At 38.2% G+C, this 20,140-nt stretch overlaps 2 protein-coding genes and 1 long non-coding RNA gene across 5 annotated transcripts in view; 2 read left to right on the plus strand and 1 right to left on the minus strand.

Annotated features, from left to right (window-relative positions):
- The first annotated feature begins 2,730 nt into the window (after positions 1 to 2,730).
- On the plus strand, positions 2,731 to 5,475 carry POLR2K (RNA polymerase II, I and III subunit K). Of its 2 annotated transcripts, none has more exons than XM_060611021.3 (4): positions 2,731 to 2,861; positions 3,450 to 3,517; positions 4,426 to 4,518; positions 5,345 to 5,475. In XM_060611021.3, exons 2-4 carry the CDS (start codon positions 3,457 to 3,459, stop codon positions 5,365 to 5,367), a joined length of 177 nt encoding a protein of 58 aa, XP_060467004.1. In that variant the 5' UTR covers positions 2,731 to 2,861; positions 3,450 to 3,456; the 3' UTR covers positions 5,368 to 5,475. The 2 variants fall into 2 exon arrangements, with proteins under 2 accessions (XP_060467004.1, XP_078297760.1); XM_078441634.1 differs by having other exon boundaries at positions 2,767 to 2,828.
- A 187-nt stretch (positions 5,476 to 5,662) lies between these two features.
- The window catches only part of SPAG1 (sperm associated antigen 1), a 70,985-nt gene continuing 56,507 nt past the window's right edge, over positions 5,663 to 20,140 (plus strand). Inside the window, exons 1-3 of one of the 2 annotated variants that reach the window (XM_060611014.3) lie at positions 5,663 to 10,210; positions 12,798 to 12,939; positions 14,731 to 14,890. In XM_060611014.3, coding sequence (XP_060466997.3) covers positions 12,800 to 12,939; positions 14,731 to 14,890 — 300 coding nt within the window. In that variant the 5' untranslated portion in view covers positions 5,663 to 10,210; positions 12,798 to 12,799. Of the gene's footprint in view, positions 10,211 to 12,797; positions 12,940 to 14,730; positions 14,891 to 20,140 lie in introns of those variants that run through there. The other variant, XM_060611017.3, reaches the window with a different exon arrangement.
- On the minus strand, positions 9,650 to 10,536 carry LOC132664353 (uncharacterized). The gene is made up of 2 exons (XR_009603609.1): positions 10,155 to 10,536; positions 9,650 to 9,760 (listed from the first exon to the last, which is right to left on the minus strand). It is a non-coding gene; the product is annotated as an uncharacterized LOC132664353 (long non-coding RNA).

Consider the following 20,140-nt stretch of genomic DNA (forward strand, 5'->3'; position numbering starts at 1 on the left):
GAATTCAGCATATTCAGTTAGCAGAATCAACTGCATGGGGTGGGGGGAGCACAGAGAACAGGTTTAGAAGAAAATAAATTGAATTTAGTATGTGGTTAGGGGACCTCGGTAGCTTAGTTGGTGTTAAGCATCCGACTTCAGCTCAGGTCATGATTTCATAGTTCATGGGTTTGAGCCTTGTGTCGGGCTCTGTGCCAATAGCTCAGAGCCTGGAGCCTGCTTCGAATTCTGTGTCTCCCCCTCTCTCTGCCCCTCCCCTGTTTGCACTCTGTCTCTCTCTCAAAAATAAACAAACATTAAAAAAAATTTTAGTATGAGGTTGTTGTTTGAGGTACCTGTAGGACTTAAGATAAGGAATTGATGAATTACATATGCTTCAAGATAGCACCTCTCTGAAGCTGCCCCCATACACCCAGGTAGAGTGAATAGTCCTCTCTCTAGCTCTTCAAACAAATCTCTATGACAGCCATTTTGCCTTTCTCCACACAACATTTGCAATCCTCTGCTGAATTTTCTCCATGTAGTTTATCACCTTCTAAAATACCATATTATTTACTTATCTTGTTTAATGTCTGCTCCCCACTCCTACTTTAATGTAAACAGGGCAGGGAATCTTGCCTATAGTTTTAAAAATTCACACAGTCCCAAACACCAATTAAACGCTGCCCTTTTCTTTCTCTAGTTTATTTTTTTCAGATATTATGACTGAAGAGAAGAAAAGTATATAACTCCCTTCTATCATTCAAAGAATAATCTTTACCTCCCCCTGCCACCAAAAGTGCAAAAAGGAATCAAGTTACATGTAGCTTGTCCTGACTTTACTCACATACCCCAAATATAAGTCACTCACATTTTCCTATTCTTTACCCACCACAGTCCTTGGCCTTTTTGTTTCCCTTTCTGGATTGGATGTCATCCCATTTCTTACCTCAGTAGTCTAAACCCATCTATTTCCCACAAGATCTATTTCTTCTTTTGGGGACCATCCAGCAAAACATAATGAAAGACTTTTCCAATCACCAAGACATTCAAGCTATGCAGGTATATTTAAAAGAATAAGATCAAAGAAAATGAAAAACAGAGATTCAGGAGGAATATAGCAACTTGCATCTTCATAACCATATTACAAGGAGTTAAAAGCACTAGTATCCAAGATAACAAGACATCCACCCTCATTGGGAGAAGGCAGTACAGCGGTATCTGGCGCATATAAGTGCTCAAGAAAAGTTAGTTGTTACCAATGATATAGCTTCCACTGACCACGCTCCCTACTGATCCTAAAACTATCAGTTCCTGCTAATTGGAAAAAGGGTGTTGGAGTGAGAACTAGCATCTACATGGACTCTTGTTAAAATTCTGGATTTCCTTGACACCACTTGTAATTAATCTACCCTTCCATAGGGTCCCAAGACCCATTTGTGTTCTACATGTGTTGATCCATTCTGATCTCCATAGACTGTGTTATGTGCCAGAATCATCTTGATACCTCAACAGGAGAGTCAGAATCCAGGAAAGTTTGCAATGATTTGTTAAACTTTCTGGATCGCTCCATTATCTTTCTCTTATGATAACAATAGTTTTATTTAATAATTCTTGTAGTAAAGCCTATTTTGACTGTTGTATTGAATTACCTTCTTCTCTTTGGTTGAGAGGAGAGATATTTTGTAAGAGAGCTAATGATCAAAATATTTATGCTGTATGTCAGCCTGTCTGTGAAGGAAGAAGCAGGAAAATCCATTGTTTTCCTGGAAATTAAAAAACTGGCAGCCAGGAAGACTGGGAATATGAAGTAGTTGTATCCCTTAAGCTGGTCTGTAGAGGTGTAACCAGTTGGAACTCCTCAAAGCAAAAGGTGAAGCTCAAAGTTCTCAAGTTGCTGGATGGAAGACTGGAAAGCAGTATATTCTGCTTAATAACAAATCAAAGACAAAAAAAATCAAAGATATTAACCTGTTTCTCTGCTGAACTATAATCGTTATTAACAACTGATTATCCCCTAGATTTTAGTTACTTCATTTTCTTCCTCCTTCTGATATAAAACGTCTGCTATGAAAGAAGCAAACGAATGTAAATGTTGTGAACCAAACTGATATTAATCCCATGATATTTTGATCTCTCAAAAAACACACCTCCACTGAGCAGATCGTTTGTTTCATCTAGGGAGGAATACATGAGATGGAAGGAAGGTCAGTAAATAGTTACTGCTACCAATATCCTTTAGTTTTAGGTAGAATTAGTTGGTGTAGCTGTCCTCATACCCACCTTTGCTTTAAAATGAGTAAAAGGAGTGGGTCATGACAAGAGCCTATGAAAGTTTCGAAAAGCAAAAATGAAATTATGCGAAAGATAGGGGGCAGCTGCTTCACTGGTCCAGCACAGGTATCAATCCATTGGAAAAAACGTAATTTGAAAAGCGCTTTTCTACGTGAAAATCAGTGATGGGAGTTGTTGCCCTTGTGTACCTCTTAGTAACGGCTAACCTAGGATTCCAGGGGCACTTGGCACTTTCTTTTAACCCTCAGCCCTCCTGGAAAAGTGTTACTTTCTACTGACTTCCTTGGAGAAACAGACTTCCTCCGATTTCAGGAACTATTGGAATGCTTTGCTTTCCTTGAAAACGAAATGAACTGGGGCGAAACAAGAAAGCCGCAGAAACTAACACAAAAGTTCAAACTTTGCCGCCTGTGTGCAATCCGGGTTCTCGGCCACGCCTGGGGCGGAAGGGGCGGAGACTCCATGCATCATATGCCAGCGCCGGAAGTTGGTTGAGACACAGCGACGAGCCGTAATCTGGTTAAAGCTCGGAGTGCGAAGTTTCGCCGCGTTACGTGCGTAGGGAATTGGCTGGTTGGGATTTAGAGGTGGGTATTTGGGTTGAAACTGGAAAGACCCTCAAGGTTAAAAAGGCCCAGTATGGAAATCGGGAGAAGCTGGAGATTGAGGAGTGAATGGTGTTAGTACTTTGGTTTCGTTCAGTTTAGTTTGGCTTTTGGGAGTTACTCTTAACTTCTGTTCGCATGTTTTCCTATTGAGGCATATAGTTTTTTGCTTTCTGCTAAAGTTTGGAAAAACAAGACTTGTGTTAAGTGGAACACGAGCTTTGCAGTCAGATCCCAGTGCCCCTGCCTTTTAGTAGCTGAATAATCCTGCGCAAATTAATTTACAAGGCTGGGTTTCTTCATCTGAAAAGTAAGGGCAATACCTCCTAGGATTGTTGTAAAGATTATAATGAAATAACATGTGTAAAATGTTATCGTGTCCGGTTTGGGGGTAAGCGCGCAATACATTGTGTTTTTGTTTCGTCCTTTAGCTCTACCTATACAGTTTGAAAAAGTACAGGTTAGGAATTGGGACTTTTTTAGATTTCCCTGAGAAAAAATGAGGTATGGTTGGATTTGCAAGGAGCCCCTTTGAGATACTCAATATTTGAGTCTGTGATTTGATTTCAGACTATCAATGGATACTCAGAAGGACGTTCAACCCCCAAAGCAGCAGCCAATGATATATATCTGCGGAGGTAAGGGCACTTACATACATAAAGTGGGAGTGTTTTACTTCAGTTTTGAAATAATTACATTACACTTAGTCTTAAACGAGTCTTTAAAGTTACAAAGCAGAACACCAGCAACCCTAAGAAAACCTCTCATTAAGAGTTCATTTACTCACCAAGAAAAAGTGCAGCGCCCACTACTCTTTTTTCTTTCCTCCTTAATATGTTGGTTGTTAAATAACAAAAGTTCAACTGAGTACATTTTATTTTTTTTATTTTTTTTATTTTTTCTTTTTCTTTTTATTTATTTTTTCAATATATGAAATTTATTGTCAAATTGGTTTCCATACAACACCCAGTGCTCATCCCAAAAGGTGCCCTCCTCAATACCCATCCCCCACCCTCCCCTCCCTCCCACCCCCCATCAACCCTCAACAACTGAGTACATTTTAAAGATGTAATAGGCTTTATTAATCCATTCATGAATCTGGCAGCATCCTGTCTAGCAAGTAGATGAGACCTCCAAAGGGTTACAGAAAAGGAAAGGTTTTTAAAGGTAGAGAGGAGTGGAGAAATGAAAATTATTAGCGAAGAATCCTGTGTTTAAGGTAAGGTCACCCTTCTAAGAGGAATGGAAAAATCAGTAAATTTCCTAGCGCTGACAAGGAAATTCCCATATTGACTGGTCAAAGGTTGCGTTTCTGCAGGGCTGAAACTGCAGTTAGGTTAGGTGTTAGGTCTTGGTTTACTGATTTGGGGCCTCAACCCAAGTGAGGCCATTTGGGGCCTGTAGTTTCCTTTTTAACATGGCCATAGCACCATACTCTTGAGATTGAGTACATTTTAGTGCTTTGGGTGAAAAATACAGTTAAGATAATTTGCTTGTCTGTAATATTTTTCCTCTAGACATTGAATAAACATGCTTTCTTTTTTAGAATGTCACACAGAAAATGAAATAAAATCCAGGGATCCAATCAGATGCAGAGAATGTGGATACAGAATAATGTACAAGAAAAGGACTAAAAGATGTATCCTTTTAACTTGTTAAATATGAAGTAGATGGAAGTGAAGAATAATGCTTGGGTTGCTAGTCAAAGACTAATTTCTGGTAAATGGTAATAATTTTTGGTCTACTTACCAAAAAAAAAAGCATGATTAGGATTTTCATAATCATTTTTATTTTCATAATAATTAATTCAGATGCATATACTAAATATCTATATACTAGTAGATTTTGGATCTCATAAGTCTATTTTTCAGGCTTCTATATTTAACTTATTTTACTTATACTCATTTTTGAGTTTGAGTTCATGGACAAACTAAATTATACAAAGAGAAATACAAATACTGTATATGAATGCTACCTTATGGAAAAAGCGAGGCTTACAAATTGGCCATAAGACTGAGAGTACATTGTTACGTGGTAACTACAAATGCAATATTTTTAAAACCAGTAAGTTACCTTGCCAACATTGCTTTAGTGTTTTTTGGTGCATTGATCTTTTGTATCATGGAAAGGGGACTAATGAAAATTGAAATCTTTTTTTGTAGTTCTTTTCTAGTTGTTATAGTAAATAGTGAGTTCTGTTCTTTTGTGCATTTTATTTTATTAAAGTTATTTATTTAATCTCTACACCCAACGTGGGCCTCGAACTCACAACCTGAGATTAAGCATCACATGCTGTTCCAGCTTAACCAGTTAGGCACTCCCCCCTTTTTTTTTAAGTTTATTTATTTAATCTCTCTTTTTTGCATTTTAGATCACATAACTAGCAAATAGAAAGTGACTTGGAAGTGTTAATCTTTCATATAATTTTTAAATATGTGTTTTGTCCTTAACTCAGTTTAATACAGTGGTGGTTTTTGATGCTCGATGAAACATGGAATTCAGAGGATTATCTTCATTTGTACTTGGACTTGCTGTTAATGTTGTATAGCTTTTGATGAGTGTATTTATCTTTATGAATACAACTACATACACATGATTTCGTTTTAAAATTCATCTTGTATTTAGGCATCTATTAATAATGTCTATAAAGAAAAATTCTTTGTTCAATTACATTATTTATAATTTCCTTTTTTTTTTTAATGTTTATTTTTGAGAGAGTACGAGCAAGGGAGGGGCAGAGAGAGGGGGACAGCATATCTGAAGCAGGTTCTTGGATCTGTGCACTGACAGCAGCAAGCCTGATGTGGGTCTCAAACTCAAGAACCGTGAGATCATGACCTGAGCCCAAGTGCAACACTCGACTGTTTCAGCCACCTGGGCACCCCTAATTCACTTTTTTTGTATGTGTAATCTGACACATAGGGAAAGTTAAAAGTGCTTCCCTAAATCACACTTTTAATCAAGACCTAGAATCTTGTAGGGGCCTTGTTGAGAATGAAGTTTACCAGGGCCCTGTGAAGGTCTGATTAAGTAAGTTCCTTGGAAACTACTGTTTTACATCAAATTTGTAAACCCTCCAGCATCATTTTGTATTGAGTATACCAGTGTACTTACTGTCACACACATAATGCATGCATTATTTTGAGTTATATTTTTCATTTGTTACTTGGTATAGGCCTTCTGATAAAATGCTTAACTATTTTTTAAATCTTGGGTGAGGGAAAAGAAACTTCAGTGGTTGTTTCTGTAAGGCAAAGTCAACCCTAAGTAAAGTGGATGAGGCAGACTATTAAGGCAGGTGTAGTTTCCGAGGTGCAGTCATTAAGGTAAAAAATTCTGCTTTCAGGATATTAAAAAAGGGACTAGTTTACACTGAACTGTGGTTGGATGTTTAAAACTTTTGCCTTGATCTTAGGGATATGGATAATCAGATACTCCATCTGTTCCAGGATTCCATCATTATGGAATGTCCTCTGATATTCATTTCAAAGAGTAGATACATTCCACCTTCACTAATAGCTATGTGTGTCTCTGAAATTCAAAATATTCACCATGCCATTTAAAAAAAAACCCTGTGTTTCTACCACCGTCTTTGAATATTAAGTTCTGTAAATTTATTATGTGCTATACAAAGTACTACCATGCTGAAATTTTTAAAGAGTGCTTCCTAGGTCTAGGTTTTCTTTAGCCATGACTTTCATAATTTTGTAATTCTGCTATGTTCCTTGACCTTGTCTCTTTTAGATAAAAGAGTCCCAATAAATATGATATGACAGTCCCCTAAAAAACTCCCAGCACTTTGGATAATGTTGCTGTTAACTGTTTTTTATTTCATCCTAGGTATTTTACGTATTGTTAGTTTAATTGAATATTGTTAGCTTGTTAATTAGACAGTGGTTTAATGGAAAAAGTATTACCACTGGAATCCAAGACCAACATTTCAATCAGTCACCTCTTTGTGTCCCTTTCATCTATAAAAATGGAAGTAATTTTACCTCTTGCCTTTTTAAGGAAAAAAAAAAAGATAAAAGATATATAATTGCTTTAAAAGATTCTTTTGAATAGTGATGTATAAATATAAAAATCAGTAAATCTGAGCTTAAAGTTGACATATAACTTGTTCCCTACTTAAACTGCTTACCAATGACTATGGATATGTATGTTCATGAAAAATGCATGGAAACAGGTTCAAATCCAGCCTTGCTACTCAGTGACTGGCCAGTTCATTTAACTTCAGCTTCATTGTCAAAATGGAGGAATTTATGATGGTCAGTACAGTGCTTTGAGATTCTGAAGTTACCTTCAGAGATTGAAGTTGTGGAAAATTTAAAAATAATAGATGAAATCAGAAATGGCCACTCTTAATAAAATACATAAGGTATGAAAGTGTAAACTGAGAAGATGTAAAAATGAGTTGGCTCTTCACATATACAAATCCATGGACATTTCCACCCCTCCTAGAACAATTCTGTGTAGAAAATTGGTCAAGGGGGACTGGCTCTTTGAGCAGAGGGCTGGAGGATGAGAAGGAACCTGACATAGCAAGACAAGAGGAAGGAGTATCCCTGAAATTGAGGAAATAGCCGGTATAATGGCTCAGGGGTTGAAAGTAAGCTTGCCTTGTTCACACTTCAGAATGAAGCCCTTGTGATACACACTTTGAGGTAGGCAGGGAGGCCTGCTCACTTACGGTCTCATGATGGGAGTAAGCAGGAGAGTGACACGGATTAAGACTTACTTGAGCTGTTCTGTAAGAGTGAACAATGTAGGAATGGGTGAGGATGGGCAAGCCAGTTAAGGGCCACATGTAAATAGTTCAGGATAATGATGGTTGAGCCAGGGTGGTAGCTGTGGAGGGAAGTAAGAAGTACTTGGTTGTAACATAACATTTTGAAGTTGAGGTTAATGGGACTTATTGGTAAGTACTTAACAGTTTAGTAAACAGTATGGACTTTGGTAAAAGGCTTTGGGTTCAGATATCCACAGTGTCCTTTATTAACTGGCCGTGTGACTTCACCAGGATTCGCTTTCCTCATTTGTAGGATAGGCATGAAATAATAGCACCTACCTCAGAGGTTAGTTGCAAAATAAAATCCATAAAAGCTTTTACCCTAACAAATGTTAACTATTACCACCATTACTGTCTAAGTATTACTGTTTTCCACAAAGATGATTTTGTTAGTTTTAGGATTAGTCTCCCAGCTACGGGCCTTGCTGTCTCCATACTCTTGAGATTGTTCTTTCTGAAATACAGATTTCATGGCGCTGTCCTGCTGAAAATCCTCAGTAGCTCTCCATTTTGATAAAGTCAAAACTATTGGGAATGGTATATTTGGTTCTTGATAATATGACTCCTTTTCTATCTCTGTCACAAGTTCAGCCCACTTAAACCACTTAATCTTTTGATTCTAAGGAGATCTTTGCAGTTCCTTACGCAGGTAACAGGACTTATTTCTTTCTTATCTGTCCTTTCCCATGCTTTTCCCCCTGCGTTGAAATGTCTTTTCTGGTGTTCTTCACCAGCATCAGAATTTCAAAGGATTGTTTTATAGTCCACTAGTTTCCAATATTGTTGAGAAGTCCAAAACCATTCTTCTATCTAATTCTTTGTGTGTGATGCCTTTTCTTTCTGGAAAATTAGAGTTTTCCTTGCCAGTGTATCGAAATTTTATAATATGTGCCTTGGTATGGGGCTCTTTTCCACTGTTCTGGTCACTTGGGTGGGTACTTTCAACCTGGAAAGTAAAGCTCTACAATTCTGGGAAATTTTCTTGAATTGTTTAGTAACTTCCTGCCCTCGATATTTTCTTCTCTCTAGGTCTTTTTTTAAAAATCTAATATTAGACTTCATTGACCTGACTTTCTTATCTTTCCTTTTCCTTTGTTTCTTTGCTCTTTAAAAGGTGCCTTCAATTTTTCTTTCTTTTTTTTTTTTTAAAGTAAGCTCTACACACAACATGGGGCCTCAATTCATGACCCCAAAATCAAGAGTCACACACTCCACTAACAGCCAGCCAGGCACCCCTCAATTTTAGTTTCTAATCCATTTATTGGGATTTTCATTTCTGGTATAATTTTAATTTCTACAAGGTTATTAGTTTTTCTTCAAAAATATATTTGAATATATATACATTCAAAGAAAAATTAAAGTATATATCCATCCTTGTTTCTTGGATGCAAAGTCTTAACTCTATGAAGATGATAGTGATAATTTTCTTTTGCCTACATAGTCTATTCCAGTCATGTTACTTTTTATCCTACTTGTTTATTCAGCATAAATGTATATACATAATTATAACCAGAAGAAAACAGTGAAAAGAAAATTACAGGGCATGTGGAATTACAAGCATTTCACCGAATATTTAAAGGATTTCTCCCATGCTGGAAGTTAGAATAGCCAGTGTTTTAAACCTAGGACATAGTTTTGAGTGAAGTTTGTTGGCTGGAATGAGGTGTGAAATGATTATGCATGGATTGGGGCATGTGATGACGTTCCCCATGACAATTTAATAAAGCTTACTAAGGATTATGCTAAAGTTTGAATCTGTCTATAAATATTCAAATTTAACATTCTCTAGCACTGGCAATGGAAATAATAATAAATGTATTGTTAATCATGTTTTTAGCAGAGTTTTTACCACTATTGGTGCCTGCTAAAGGACTGTAGATTTAATTTAAGTGCAGAGAGGAGGGCGAATTGCATTAATGAATTCCTGTTATGTGCCAGGCACTAATCTGAAATTATAAAGTGAAACATATTTCCCCACAAATGATATTTATTGTTTTATTCATTTGGATTGTATTGTGCCTTATTTGCTTTTGTATCCCGGTGCCCAGTACAGTATCTGACTCATAACCAGCGCTCAGAAAATGTTGAACACCTGCAAAGGAAGGCAGAATCTTTCATTTACTCTTTTGTGTAAAGGGGAAGGGCTAAATCTGGATTGCCTTGTAGATATCCTGAACATTTAATTATATTTCTAAAATTGAAATGGAATGGTTATCAATTTACAGTTCTTGGTAGTTTTAACTATCCAGAACTGTAACGGCGTTTTAACGCCATCAAAAACGAATGCAAAACAGAAAGGGAACCCTCTCACTTGGACTCTTAACTTCTCCCTAATGATCTGTGCCGGCAAAGCTGGGCGCGGAGGCCAATCAGTGCGGCAGGTCGAGGGCCAGCCAATCATTCGCAGAGGCCCTAGTCCCGCCCCCGGCGCTCAGCCTCTGGCCTTTGGGTGCCCAGGCGGGGCGACACTCCCTCCATCTCGGCACCTGCGGTCAATTGTGTAGCGGTCTCGTCCTTCCACAACGCTGGGTCTGAGAGCCAGGTGAGTACCCGCCGGCCAGGAGTAAATTACATCTCCCCATCGCAGTTACCTCAGGGAGCTGGGGTGAAAGGCGAACCCCAAGAAGCAAATGTACGGTCGGACTCGACTGAGGGAGCGAGTTATGGGATGAACAAACGGGCTTTAGTTTCCTGCAGCTGACGGTGGCCGATGTTGGGACGGGGGTTGCTGGGATCCGCCGGCGGCGACCAGAGCTGGGGAATGGGGAGCAATCTCAGTGTCCTCAAGGGCCCGTTGACCTTTGGGTTGGCTGTAGAGTTGAGGGTTCCCGGCCTGTCCCTGACCAGCCTCCCCCGCCCCTCGGCGGCCGTGCTGTACACAAACCGTTGCTACGGCTGAGGAAGCCATTTCCTTTCGGTCTCCGCCTGCAGGGGGCGCTCGGCCCTGTGGTTTCTGGAAAGAAGGTGCCCAGGTGGAAGAAAACCGGTTTTCTTGTTGCGCATCACACTTTGCACTGGAGGTTATTTCTGCCCGCTGATTAGGGCATATGGGAAATGGATGTGGATCAGGATGATGATGAAGAGATTAAATCCAACTAGGACCGAGGTTTTTCCTAATCAAATTCCAAACATGTGGAAAGGTTCAAATGAGAGCGAATATTGTATGGTTTCCTTTTTGGAACTTGAAAATTAACATTTAGTAAGATGTGCATTGTGCCGGAAAACAACCCAAACAAACATGGTAATTTTCAAAAAGGATTTTCAGGGAAATGTTAAAACTGTGCAGAATGAAATTCATTTGCTTAGGTAAGAGATGACTCTGTTATTTCAAATGCTTTTCACTGTGATTTCTGCAAATCGTGAAATTTCAGGGGTTGCAAAATAAATTCAATTTGAGATCATGTATTTTAATCCTGTTGGATGTTTTTAAGTTTCTCCCGTGAAAGATCCTCCAACTCTTTGGAAAAATTCTAATGCAACCCATTCTGTTCTGGGCAGCGGCAATCATTTAAAAGTTCTTCATGTTGCTCTCCAGTAACTTCTACCCTTAAGGCTGTCCTTGTGATGGGACATATTCATCATCCTGGGCCTTGCCAGTATAGTGTGCAAACCATAATCTCAGTTCTCAGATTTCATCCAAGAGCTGATGAACTGTCAATCCCTTTTCTATGCCCAAGTCAAAGCCAGCAGGAACATGGAGAACCAGAAGCACCTCTCTTTCTGCAGAGGTCTGATGTAGGACCAGAATCCCAGAGGGCAGGCATGCTGAAGGAAATACTCCTGGTGAATTAGACCCATTGCTACTTAATTGTTTTAAAATTTATAAACCAATATGTTTTACTGCAGTGTTTTTAAACAATTTTGACAATGACTCATGATAAGAAATTTATTTGCAACGTGTGCATGTATTTACACACATTTGTCATTTGTATAGACATGAAATAAAAGTTTTTACAAAACAAGTATTTACTTTAATGGTATGTGAAGTAGTCAGATATTTTTGTTGCTGTTCTGTTCTGTCTCATTATAAGACAGTGCTAATCGCAACTCACTAAATTGATAGCAGGGGTTGCCACCTGCAGATGAAAAGCCTGGGTGTGATGCTAAGTATGTAGGCTCTGCAGTTGCCAACTGAGATTCAAATCCCCAGTTCACTATTTAATAGTTACATGACTTCGAGCAGGTTACTTAAAATACCAACTTCCTTATCTGTAAAATAGTAATTATTAATTCCCCTCTCGAGAGTGTTTTTGAAGATTATGTGAGATAATCCATGGCATACAGTAACTTAGATCCCTAAGTGTTAACTGTTATTACAGCTCGTTACTTAAAATAAAACCTACCTGCTACAGTAGTTGAAAGATTAAATGAGGTAATGTATGTAAAGTTCTTAGGGTGGTGCCCAGCACTCATTTAGAACTGTGTATTTTTTGCTGTTGTTATTATTATCATCATAATTAGCAGCAGTATCATTAAAGTGAAACTGTCCAAATACCCCATTCCCATTTCAGCTCAGCATTTTTTTAAAAAAATTTTTTTAATGTTTATTTTTTTGAGAGAGAGATAGAGTACGAGCAGGGGAAGGGCAGAGAGGGAGACACAGAATCCAAAGCAGGCTCCAGGCTCTGAGCTGTCAGCACAGAGCCCGACGCGGGGCTCAAACTCATGAACCGTGAGATCATGACCTGAGCTGAAGTTGGACACTTAACCAACTGAGCCACCCAGGTGCCCCTCAGCAAGTGTTTCTTAAAGGTCTAAGGCACTACTTATGTTAGTCCTGAATATATGATAATAAAGTAAGATCTCACAGTCTAGAAAGGAAGACAAAAATACATAATTAAAATACATGCCATGAGAAAGGTATGGGCACAGTGCCGTTAGAACACCGATCTGGGAGCTGTTCATTGATGTGACTGGGCAGCAGGGAATGTAAAGGCAGGGAATGACTTAACTGTTGTTATCAGGGAGAGAGAGTTTAAAATGAGCAGCCTTCCTTCTTAGAAAAAACACAGCTCCTTTTCCATAGACTTGAAAAATAAATGTTACAGAAATGCCTAGATGGTTACTACTATCCAAATTAAGTCTTACTATGTATATACTTCATAACTTTTTTCTGTGCTACATTTCAGCCATGACTACCAAAGATTATCCATCATTGTGGGGTTTTGGAACAACAAAAACATTTAAAATTCCCGTTGAACATTTGGATTTCAAGTATATTGAAAAATGTTCAGATGTTAAACACTTGGAAAAAATTCTTTGTGTGCTCAGGTAAGCATTCAAAAATCATTTTATGTTTCAGTATGCCAATTATATTGTGCCTTCTGAAAGTTGAAACTCTCAGAAATATTGCAGAAATTTTTCAAACATTGATGTTGTTTTTTTTGTTTTGTTTTGTTTTTCCCCCAAGTTAGGTTCCAAAATCACTGTTTTGATCCAGTGGTTAGTTTGGAGGGTTCTGGCTAGGTCTACTTCCAGCATGCCATTTAGTCTCATTAGTATTCAAGAGGATATTTTTCTTGCTTCCTCCACGTTTTCTAGGAGAAGGTAAAGTAGCCGTGGGAGTAGCCATTAGGAGATGAGGTTAGCTCACCAGCCTACCGGATGATAAAGTTCTTTGGTACTCTCCCCCTCCATACTATCTGCCAACAAAGATGCTAACTTACTGTGAGCTGGTCACAAGGAGAGGATGACGGGAAGACCAGGATGTAGGACCAGAAGGCAGGGGATCCAGGCCTTCTCAGGGGGAGGACCCCGTGGTGGTGATTGTTAGACTTTAATATACATCAGATATGGTTGTTAAAAATGCAAATTTGAGGGTCCCATTCCCAGAGATCCTGCCTCGGGAAATCTGGGGTGGGGCCCAGGAACATATGTTTTTAAACAAGTGCCTGGCTGATTGACATGGAGGTGGTCAAGGTGGCCCATTCCAAGAACACTGCCCTGTGACATACCAATCTGTGCCACCTATTTTGGATGTCATGGGGGGTTTTCCTTTCCTTCCTAATATTGCAGAAGCACTTGTGGAGCAGGAATTGCTCCTTTTGAGCACATCAGTAGCGTTCCTTTTGCTTGGTGGCAGTTCTGTATTTTTTCCCCTGTGACCCCCTTCCTCATCACTGTGTCCTCTCCTTTTTTTCTCTGTTACCACCTTCAGCCTCCTGTCCTCCCTAAGCATCCCTGCTTATGCCCAGCCAGAGTAGATGTCATAACGTCATCATTTCTGAAATGGAACGATGAAAGATACCATATTTTTCCTTTTTTTCTCAGCAGTGTATGCACCTTTTCATTTATGTTTGGTCAAGGACTGATAAAGCAAATGAGAAGCTGGCACGATGGAAGAGTTTAAAAGCCATGTTATGTTGGTTCTAAGAAATTCTGTGAATGGCTTAATTAAATTACATTGCATTGGTTTGGAACTTATTTTAAAAATTTTAATTTGAAAGTGGGATTTTTTTTCAATTTTTCTAAAAATTTAAAAGTAAACAGGCTTACAAGAGAAATGGAAAGGATTGATTTTCCTTAAACAACAATGAACAGAGTTTTCCATTTAACTCTCTAGGAGTGAATTCTGTTCCTGGAGTGGTTGGTTAGAGATGTGTTGTTCTGAACCCTTCCTTCACCATTTTCTTCCTATCCCTTTGGGGGAAAAAAATTGAGCTACAAACTCCTCCTTGGAAGGGAAATCCAGTCTCGCTGTGTGCCTATCTCTAATATTTAATTTCCATTTGTAAGTTAAAATTATCTTATGTAACAAAGTGAACACATGTTAAAGAGGAGAGAAAATGTTACTCAGCTTTCAAAATGTGTGATGGAAACTGGTGTCTTTGGGGCTCCATTTTTTCCTTCACGGCTTCACTCCATAGAGTAACGTGAAAATGGAGGTTGTGCTGGTTGAGGAAGGGGAGTGGGGAGCCCACACTCCGGCCTTCATCCCTGTGCAGGGGCTGCCCTGGAGATCTCCACAGAACCCCTCTGCTCCACAGAGCCCAGCCTGTAAACCACCAGACTACATGATCTCTAAATAAAGTGGTAACTCCAAAGTCTGAATTTTTTTTAAAGGTCTGGTGAGGAAGGATATTATCCTGAACTTACGGAATTTTGTGAAAAGCGCCTTAGAGGCTTGGCCCCTGAAAGTAGAGCTTTGAGGAAAGATAAGCCTGCAGCAACAGCATCCAGCTTTACAGCAGAAGAATGGGAAAAAATTGACGGTGATATAAAGGTATAGAGTGACCCTGGTTTTTGTGGGTTTTGTGACATTGTCACATTAAATATATGTCCACTTCACTTTTCCAAAATCGTAGACTTCTTTCTTTTTTTGTCAGTGAAGGGCTTTTAGTGGCAATCACTTACGTGGTATTGGTTGCTTCTCATACGCAGGAGAATATTGTGAATGTGTATGTTTGTGTCTGTACATCCACGTGTGTATTTTGTTTAATTGTATATATTTTTTGATATTTATTTTTGAGAGAGAGGGAAAAACAGAGCACAAGTGGGGAGGGGCAGAGAGAGAGGGAAACACAGAACCTGAAGTAGGCTCCAGGCTCTGAACTGTCAGCGCAAAGCCCGACGCGGGGCTCGAACTCTCGAAGCAGGAGATCATGCCCTGAGCCGAAGTCCGACACTTAACTGACTGAGCCATCCAGGTGCCCCACATGTGTATTTTAAATGACTGAACAAAATTCTATCCTATCGAAGAAAAATAATTCACTCAGCTTCTGTAAATAGAGCTCTACAAACATGTTGGTTTATAATTTCTTTTGTACCATCCTGGTTATTTCCTCGAGATAAATTATTAGTATTCAAGCTGCTTGATCAAAGGATTTGAATAATTCTAAGACTGTTGAAACACATTTGCATGTTCTCAGAAAAGTTGTGCCTTTTCGCCAACAGTATGTAAGAATGCCCGTTTAAGGCATTCTTCACTGGGGCCCTTGGATGGCTCAGTCGGTTAAGTGTCTGACTTCAGCTCAAGTCATGATCTCGTGTTCCGTGAGCTCGAGCCCTGCTTTGGGCTCTGCGCTGACAGCTCAGAGGCTGGAGCCTGTTTTGGATTCTGTGTCTCCTCTCTCTGCCCCTCCCCTGCTTACTCTCTTGTGCACATGCTCTGTCCCTATCTCTCTCTCAAAAATAAATAAACATTAAAAAAAATTAAGGTATTCTTCACTGGATACTGTAATCATTTTTTAATCAAATAATTGAAAACATGATAAGGATGTATTTGATTACTAGCAACATTAAATTTTTTTATCAGTTGAATTTCTTCTTTTAATAGCTATATCTTTAGTGATTTAGCTTTATTGAGGTATAATTTACATTCAATAAAAAATAGCAATGGTCTACATTTCACTGAGTTTTGACACATGTATATGCTATAAAACATTTCTATTAAGCCTAAAAAGTTTTCTTGTGCCCCTGTGTAGTCAGTGCTGACTCCACACCCTGGTCCCTGGTAACCGCTGATCTGCTTTCTGTCATACGGATTTGTCTTTTCTAGACTTTCCTATAAATGTAGCCATACAGTATGTGTGGTCTTTTGTGTCTTCTGTCATTTGGCATCATGCTTTTGAGATGTGTCTATGTTGTTGCATGTTCACAGTTGGTTTCTTTTAATCACTGAGTAGTATTGAATTGTGTGGGTATCTCACAGTTTGTTTATCCACTTTCCGGTTGAGCAAAATGTTTTCCAAAGTGGCATAAGTTCCTGTTGCTGGGGTGCCTGGGTGGCTGGCTCAGTTGGTTAAGCATCTGCCTTCAGCTCAGGTCATGATTTCATGGTTCGTGAGTTGAAGCCCTGCATCAGGCTCTATGGTAACAGCTCAGAGCCTGGAGCCTGCTTCAGATTCTGTGTGTCTCTCTCTCTCTGTTCCTCCCCCACTCATGCTGTCTCTCTCTGTCTCTCGATAATAAATAATCGTTAACAAAAGAAAAGTTCCTGTTGCTCTGCATCCTGGTTGGCAGTTCGTAATGCCAGTTTTGTTAATTTTAGCTATTTTATTAAGTATGCCGTGGTGTTTCATTGTGGTTTTAATTTCCATTTTAATGACCGACTTTCCTGAGTGTCTTTTCATGTGCTTATTTGCCATCCATAGATCTTCTTTTGTGAAAAGTCTTGAAATCCTTTGCCCATTAAAAAAAAATTGAATTATTTGTGTTCTTATTGAGTTGTAACACGCGTATCTTTCATTAGATACACCTTTTGCAGGTATTTTCTATATCCTGTGGATTCCCTTTTCATTTTTTTAATAGTGTCTTTGGAAGAGCAAAGGTTTTTAATTTGATGAAATCAATTTTTCTTTTACAGTCTGTACTTTGTGTCCTATTTAGGAAGTCTTTGTCTAATAATCCCGGATCCCCAAGTTCCTTCATATGATTCTTCTAGAAAGTTTCTAGCTTTAACTTTTAAATTTAGTTCTAGGATCAGTTATCATTTTTGGATACACACATACAATATAGGTATTCAAGGTTTCAAGCACCATTTTATGAAAGATTATCCTTTCCCCATGGAACACCTTGGTAGCATTGTCAAAAATGAATTGACCGTGTATGTACGGGTCTATTTCTGGACTCTCTATTCTCTTTCATTAATCTAAATGTCTCTCTTTACTCCAGTACCTCATTCTCTTGATTCTGGTAAGGCTTATATTAAGTCTTAAAATTGGATAGTACAAGTCCTCCAACTTTGTTCTTTTTTCATTGTTGTTTTAGCTCCTGTGGGTCCTTTGCTTGCCAGTTACTACAAAATAACTTGATTGTCTTTGGGTTAGGATTGTGGTGAATTTATGGATCAATTTTGGAATAATTGACATCTTAACAATATTGAAATTCTCTGATCCATGAACATCATATGTTTTCTGTTCATTTAAGTCTTCTTTAAAGTTTTGTCCCAGTATCTTGTAGTTTTTAGTGTGTAGTTCTTGCATATTTTTTAAGTTTATTCCTAAGTATATAATATACTTTATGCTATTGTAAAAGTTAATGTTTTTTATTTTTAAAAATTTTTTAAGTTTTATTTATTTATTTTGAGAGAGAGAGTGAGAGCATGCGTGTGGGAGGGGCAGAGAGACAGGGAGAGAAAGAATCCCAAGCAGGCTCTGCTTTGTTAGTGCAGAGCTTGATGAGGGGCTTAACTCACAAACTGTAGGATCATGACTTGAGCTGAAGTCAAGAGAAGGATGCTTAACTGATTGAGCCACCCAGGCACCCCAAAGTTAATGTTTTTTAATTTCAATTTTTTTGCTTATTCTAAGTCACTCTAGTTACGAAATTTTATGTATGTACTATGTATTTATTTATTTTTGGTGTGATAAAATACATATCACACAAAATTTACCATCTTAGCCATTTTTAAGTGTACATTAGTGTTATATTCACATTGTTATATTCAGACATGAAAAAAATTTTTTTAATTTTTTTAAAGTTTATTTATTTTGAGAGCGAGCGTGTGAGCATGAGTGGGGGAGGGGCAGGGAGAGAGGGAGACCGAGAATCCCAAGCAGGCTCCATGCTGTCAGCACAGAGCCCGAAACGGGGCTCAATCTCACAAACTGTGGGATCATGACCTGAGCTGAAACCAAGAATCACACGCTTAACTGACTAAGCCATTCCGGGTGCCCATTATATTCAGAGATTTTTGAGTATACAGTTCAGTAGTGTTATATTCATCTTGTATAATCAATCTTCAGAACTTTATTTTATAAAACTGAAGCTCTATACCCATTAAACAACAGTTCTCCAATTCCCCCTGCCTTCAGCCCCTGACAAACACCACTCTACTTTCTGTTTCATAAGTTTGACTAATGTAGATACCTCATATCAGTGGAATTTTAATTTCACTTTTATTTGTCCATTGCAAGTTTATAGTTTATGGTCTTCTTATATTGACTTTGCATCTTGCAATCTTGTTAAATTTACAAATTAGTTCTAGTAACTTTTTTTTAGATTCATTGGAATTTTTTATATTTAGGATCATGTTATCCACAAATAATAAAAGGTCTCCTTTGGCTTTTCCAGAATGGCTGCCTTTTATTTCTTTTACTTTCATTATTGCACAGGCTTGGCTCTCTAGTACAATGTTGAATAGAAATGGTAAGAGCAAATATCCTTGTCTTGCTCACAATATTAGGGAGATTATCATTCAGCTTTTTTTTCACCATTAAGTATAATGTTGCCTTTAGATTTTATGATGTGACCCTTTATAATGCTGAGGAGGGTCCCTTCTATTCCTTGTTTGATGAGAATTTTTATCATGAATAGTTACAGAAGTTTATAAATTCTTTTCCTGCATTGAGAGGAAAATAAGATTTTCTTTGTAGCCTGTTAATAAGGTATATTATGTGCACTCTTTTCCAATGTTATACCAATATAGCACTTGGGGATAAATTCTACTTGGTCATGATGTGTCTTTTTTATATATTGCTGGATTTAATTTGCTAAAATTTTTTGAAGTATATTTGTGTCTGCAGTCATGAGAGCTCCTAGTCTGTAATTTTCTTGTAATGTTGTTGTCTGGTATTGGTAACATGGTAATGGTGGCTTTTTAGAATGAGTTAGGACGTGTTCTCTCTTCCTGAATTTTCTAGGAAAGTTTGTATGTAATTACTGTTATTTCTTCCTTAAATATTTTCCAGAATTCACCATTGATACCATCTAGGTCTCAAGTTTTCCTTATAAGCAAGATTTTGACTATGAGTTAAATTTCTTGAACAGATATACAGTGCTATTCAGGTCATCTTTAGTGTTCTCTGTCTGGCTCCCTCTTCTTGGCTATTTTGCACCCCGTATCTCTGCAGTCTTTGCCTCCCTGAAGCCTGCACTCTGTTCCTCTGAACTCAATGAGACCGCAGGGCTGTTTGGGTTTCCCTTCCCTATGTTGTAGCCTGGAAATTACAGGCAGTAAATTGGGACAGATGCAGGACTTAACTCATTTGTTTCCTTTCTTTCAGGGATCATTGTCCTGTGCTACCTATTGTCCAGTGTCTGAAAATCATTGTTTCATATATTTTATCTGGTTTTCTAGAGTTAAGCAAGAGGGTAAATCCAGTCCCTGATACTCTATCAGGGCCAGGAGGAGATATCCCTTTATTGATTTTTCTGTTGCTGTGTTTCTTACTAATTTGTAAGAGATCTGTCGTATATAGTCTAAATTTTCTTTCAATTTGTCATTAGTCTTTTAAATCTTGTGCGTGGTGTTCTTCATGTTTACTCATTAAAAACATTTTATGTAATCACTCTTGGTTTTATCCTTTATTATCTTTTCTTGCATTTATATTTAGGAAAACTTCCTCTCCACCAGATACATATTTACTTGTGTTTCCTCAGAGTTCTTTGTGGTTTCCTTTTGCTGAAGAGATAACTTCCTAAAATGGATTCTGGAGAAATAGTTCTTTGTTGTTTTACTTTATTTATTCAGCATATTTTACTGGGTTGGATAATATATTTGAAGACAACTTTGAGGAATATGTATTCTCTA

The sequence above is a fragment of the Panthera onca genome, chromosome F2 (assembly GCF_046562875.1).
Source record: "Panthera onca isolate mPanOnc1 chromosome F2, mPanOnc1 haplotype 2, whole genome shotgun sequence".
Classification (NCBI taxonomy): domain Eukaryota; kingdom Metazoa; phylum Chordata; class Mammalia; order Carnivora; family Felidae; genus Panthera; species Panthera onca.

Excerpts from the sequence above, each read along its gene's own strand:
- POLR2K (XM_060611021.3), top strand. The coding sequence starts at position 3,457 with ATGGATACTCAGAAGGACGTTCAACCCCCAAAGCAGCAGCCAATGATA. Across the intron at positions 3,518-4,425 it reads AATGATATATATCTGCGGAG|AATGTCACACAGAAAATGAA; the intron begins GTAAGGGCACTT and ends TTTCTTTTTTAG. Across the intron at positions 4,519-5,344 it reads CAAGAAAAGGACTAAAAGAT|TGGTGGTTTTTGATGCTCGA; the intron begins GTATCCTTTTAA and ends AGTTTAATACAG.